At 72.1% G+C, this 4,960-nt stretch overlaps 1 protein-coding gene across 1 annotated transcript in view; it reads right to left on the reverse strand.

Annotated features, from left to right (window-relative positions):
- Positions 1 to 3,601, reverse strand: part of LOC113407803 (transcription factor COE1-like) — a 67,481-nt gene extending 63,880 nt beyond the window's left edge. The window contains exons 1-4 of the mRNA XM_026658182.2: positions 3,541 to 3,601; positions 2,727 to 2,782; positions 1,603 to 1,676; positions 238 to 306 (exon numbers count right to left, since the gene is read on the reverse strand). Of these exons, the coding sequence (XP_026513967.1) occupies positions 238 to 306; positions 1,603 to 1,676; positions 2,727 to 2,738 (155 nt within the window). The 5' untranslated portion in view covers positions 2,739 to 2,782; positions 3,541 to 3,601. The remainder of the gene's footprint in view (positions 1 to 237; positions 307 to 1,602; positions 1,677 to 2,726; positions 2,783 to 3,540) is intronic.
- Positions 3,602 to 4,960: the final 1,359 nt, after the last annotated feature.

Consider the following 4,960-nt stretch of genomic DNA (forward strand, 5'->3'; position numbering starts at 1 on the left):
GGGGGGGGGGGGTCCCACGGCCTGGCGCAGGGAACGGGGAGCGGGACAGGACCTCAGGACAGTCTGGGGGGATCCCACGGCCTGGCACAGGGGACGGGGAGCAGGACAGGACCTCAGGACAGTCTGGGGGGGGTCCCACGGCCTGGCGCAGGGCGCGGGGAGCGGGACAGGACCTCAGGACAGTCGGGGGGGGGTCCCACGGCCTGGCGCAGGGGACGGCGCGCGGGGCCCGCTCACCTGTCGATGATGACGGGGTCGGAGGGCGTCTCGTTGCGGTTCCCGCAGCTCTTCTTGTCACAGCAGCGGCTGGGCCGGGCGAGGGGGAGAGAAGTTGGGGTAAGTGGGGGAGGAGAACCCAGCACCCCCGGCCTGGCGCCCCTCCCACCCCCAGGGACGGCTGATGGGGGCAGGGGGACAGGATGGCCCAGGCTAGGAGCCCCCCATGACCCCTGTGGGAAGCCCCAGAGAGCTGGGGGGCGCCCTGGGGGCCGGGAGTGCTGTTCCCTGGGTGGGAGCGGCTGTCATGGCCCCCGCACAGCTCTGGGGGTGCTCTGGGGCTGGGGGTTAATCACACAGGGGACTAGGCCCTGCTGTGAGCCTGGGGGCGAAGCACCAATCGAGAGGCTCGTCTGCTGGGGGCGCACAGCCCCCCGGCTCCCCCTGCGCCCTTCTAGCTCCACTCCCCGAGCCCTGGGTACGTGGGGGGGGGTCGCTGGTGCTCGCTCGCTGCCAGCCAGGTGGGTTCGAAGCGCTGGCCCTGCGGGGGAGGCTCTGCCCCCCACCCCCGGCCCGGCCCCATTCGCAGCTGGGCCATGGTCAGGCCCCCAAACAGGGCTGGGCGGGAGACGAGCGGGAGGCCGGGCCCCAGGCAGGCAGGGGAGCCCCTGGGCGGCTCAGTTACACAAACAAAGCCGAGGCTGGGTATGCAGCCCCCCCCCTCCGGGACCCCACTAGTCCCTGAGCCCCGAGATCATTAGTGAGGCTCCTGGAGATCAATTAGCTGGGAAAGCCGGCGCTGACACAGCCGCTAATTCCCACAAACACCGAGCACGAGGCTCATAAACAAGGCAGCTCTAATGGGGCACCAGGGACCCCGGCAGAGACGCAGCTGGGGGGAGACGCTCCCGGCCCCGCTGGCTTGCTGCCCACCCCCCCTCCACCCACCTGTGTGCAGCCGGCTGGGAGGCACGGGTCTCCGGCGCTCCAGGGAGGCGCTCCGGCCTGGCCACCTCGGGCTCCGGCCGTGTGTCGGGCATGGATGCCCCCCAGTTGCCCCCTTCCTCCCACCAGTGCGCCGAACAACCCGGCCACGGCTCTGCCTCTGCCGCCCTCGGAAGGTGCCCTGCGTTCCCGCCCAGCCTGGCGGCGGGGGCCCGGGGGCACGGAGAGAGGAGGGCGGCTGACGCTGGGCGCGGCGCGAGAGCCCAGGCAGAATCGGCGGCCGTGCTGGCAGTGCCCCCCACCGGCCGCGTGCGCAGTGCATGCCGTGCCTGCAGGCCGACTCCTGCAGCCGCGCGGGTGGCTGGACGGGAGCCGGGCGGGGACGTGGCCCCTGCGCGCTCTCGCTGCCCCGCCGGCCCCGAGGCAGAGCCCGGCACCTACCTGCACATGATCTCGTGGGTCAGCAGCACACGGCACATCTCGGGGTTTTTGTCCTGCCCCTCGTAGATGATGGCCTGGTGGGAGAGAGCGCCGGGTGAGGGGATCTGCCAGCGCGCGGCCCGGGGGGGTGTCTGATCACAATGGGCACCGGCCAGGCGGGCGGCTTGGACCCTCGCAGGCCGGGAACCTGGGACCGAGCGTCTCAGAGTCCCCGAGGGAACGGAGCAAACCGGGAGCTGCCCGGCCAGGGGGCTGCGTGGGCCGGCCAGCCCATCCTCCGCTGGAGCCCGTCGCTCCAGGACCTCGCCCCCAGGGCCTCCCCTCACTCTGCAGCCATACAGGCCCTGGGCGCCCGCCGGGGGCGATCTCTGCTGCCCGCCAGCTCCGCGTCCTTCCTGCGCTGAGCCCGGCCCAGCTCCCTGCCCGACGCTCGGCCTGGCTGTGGGGCCCTCTCACCCCCAGGCGACTTCGCTCCCCCTCGCTCTGCTCCCCCACCCCTTCTCGCTGCCCTTCCCACCCCTCGGGGCAGCGCAGAGCCGGCCTATCCAGGGGGAGCCGGGGTGGCACCGCTGGAGGGACGCAGGGCTGCGTGCAGCCAGCCCAGCCCCAGGCTGAGGGGAGGCGCGAGCTGGGGGCGGGCGAGGGAACCCCTGGACCTGCCCTCGCTCACTTTGCCATGACCCCCAGTGGCTGTGCTGGGCCCGCAGCGCGCTCGGCGCTGTACGGGGCACGGACAGCCCCTGCCCAGGGAGGGCGACCGACGGGCAGGGCCAGCCGCAGGCAGCCCAGCGGAGAGCCCAGGCTCAGGGCTGTGTCTGCTCCAGGGGCGCGGCACGGAGGGTGCCAGGGAAGGGGGCACCTTTGGGCGGGTCTGGACGGGGGCAGGGCTGGGTGCACCAGAGCCATGGGGCCGCTCGCACCCAGGGGGCAGTGGGGAAGGACACGGGTGCTCCTGGGGAAGCCCTGGGGGCAGAAGAAGGCCTGAGATGCAGGCCAGGCCAGGCCGGGGCTGGGTGGCACCTCAGAGGCACAGGAGTTCCTGGGAGTGGTGGAGGGGTGACCCAGTCTGAACCCCCAGCCCCGGACCAGGCCTCCCCCGGCGCTGTCCCCACTGGCAGCGTTACCTGCTTGGACATGGAGTCGATGAGCCGCACGTAGAGATCCTGCTCTGTCCGCAGCCCTGCAGGGAGGGAGAGGAGACAGTCTCACCTGGCCTGTGCAGCTCCATCGATCCCCTCAATCCCGAACTGCAGCCCCCCGTTAGCCCAGCTCTGGGCTCCCCCAGACCTACAGCTCTGCCGGTGCCCCTCACTCCCGACCCGCAGCCCCCCGTCAGCCCAGCCCTGGGCTCCCCCAGCTCTGCCGGTGCCCCTCACTCCCAACCCGCAGCCTCCACGTACTCCAGGAGCCTCCCCTGAGAACGTGCAGCTCGGCACATCGATGAGGAGGCAGGAGACCCACCCGGCCCCTGCTGGACGCAGGATGGACGTGAGAGGGTGACAGAGCCGCAGGCGCTGGGCTGGGGCAGGGAGTCAGTCCTGGGGGCCATACATGGTGCTGAGGCCCCGGCCCCCAGCCCCAAAACCTCCTGATCCCACAGCCTCCTGCTCTCCAGCCCCGCAGCCCCCCGGCCCCTGCCACCGGCCCCCTGCCCCTGCAGCCCCCCTGCTCTCCAGCCCCCCATCCCCCTGCCCCTGCAGCTCCCCTGCTCTCCAGCCCTGCAGCCCCCCAGCCCCTGCCACCGGCCCCCTGGCCCTGCAGCCCCCCTGCTCTGTAGCCCTCAGCCCCCCAGCCCGCATAGCCCCTGCCCCAGCAGACCCCTGACCCCATAGCCCCTGCCCCCTGCAACACAGCCCTGTCCCCCCGGCCCCTGGCCCCATAGCCCCCTGCCCCCTCTGCCCCATAGCTCCCGGCCCCGCAGCCCCTGCCCCCCCTTACCGTTGCTGTACAGCAGCTGCAGGCGGTAATGGATGCCATTGTTGGTTTTCTCACCGTTCTGCTCCTGGGGAGGGAGACAGCAGGTGGGACGTTGGCCGGTGGCTGGGAGCCGAGCCCCCCGGGGGACCTGGGACACGGCTCTCTGCCCCCTCTGCCGAGCTGGGGCGGCCTCCTCCACCACGCAGACGGGCGGGGTGGGATGGACTGAGGATCTGCCGGCTGCACGGGGTCCCCCGCCCGGGACGTGAGTTTGGGGGGTCTCGGTCTGAGCGGGAGGCTGGGGCCGGACTCACCCCGGGGCCGGGCTGAGGGGCCCTGGCCAGACGGGGGACAGAACAGCTCCAGGCCAGGCACCGCTCCCCACCCACGGCTCTGCCGATGCCCCTCAATCCCGACCCGCAGCCCCCGCCGCCCTGGGGCCTTCCCATGAGGTGCCACGTCCCCATTCGCTCTAGGGCCACCTGGAGGGGGCAGGGAGGGGGTGGGGGTGGGGCTGGCCACGGGGGGGGGGGCACAGGAGGGAGGGGACAAGGTTGCAGGGAGGGGGCGAGGCTGGCCATGGGGAGGGGGCGGGGCATAAGGCAGGGGTGGGAGTGGGGTGGGCCACGGGGCAGGAGTGAGGCACAGGGCGGGGTCTAGGGTTGCCAAATTTCTACTCGCATAAAACCGAACACCCTTGCCCCGCCTCCTGCCCCGCCTCTGGGGCCCCGCCCCTCCACTGAGGCCCCGCACCCACTCATTCTACCCCCCCCCCATTCATTCGCTCATTTTCACTGGGCTGGCTCAGGGGTTTGGGGTGCAGGAGGGGGCGAGGGCTCCGGCTGGGGGTGCAGTCTCTGGGGTGGGGCTGGGGATGAGGGGTTTGGGGTGCAGGAGGGGGCTCCGGGCTGGGACTGAGGGGTTTGGAGGGTGGGAGGTGGATCAGGGCTGGGGCAGTGGGCTGGGGCGCGTGGGGAGGGCTCGGGCTCAGGGAGGCGCTTACCTCAAGCAGCTCCCGGAAGCAGCGACAGGTCCCCCCTCCAGCTCCTACGCAGAGGCGCGGCCAGGCGGCTCCGTGAGCTGCCCTGTTTGCAGGCGCCGCCCCCACAGCTCCCATTGGCCACAGTTCCAATGGGAGCTGCAGAGCCGGCGCTCGGGGTGGGGGCAGCGCACGGAGTCCCCTAGCTGCTCCTACACCTAGGAGCCGGAGGGGGGACCTGTCGCTGCTTCCGGGAGCCACGCGGAGCCAGGGCAGGGAGCTGCCTTAGCCCCGCTGCCTGGACTTTTAACAGCCCGGTCGGCAGTGCTGACCGGAGTCGCCAGGGTCCCTTTTTGACCGGGCGTTCCGCTCAAAAACCAGATGCCTGGCAACCCTAATGGGGGTGGGGCAGGCCACTGGGTGGGGGTGGGCACAGGGAGGGGGCGAACCTGGCCACGAAGA

Source organism: Terrapene carolina, unplaced genomic scaffold (assembly GCF_002925995.2).
Source record: "Terrapene carolina triunguis isolate 2854851 unplaced genomic scaffold, T_m_triunguis-2.0 Scaffold405, whole genome shotgun sequence".
NCBI classification, from domain to species: Eukaryota; Metazoa; Chordata; order Testudines; family Emydidae; genus Terrapene; species Terrapene triunguis.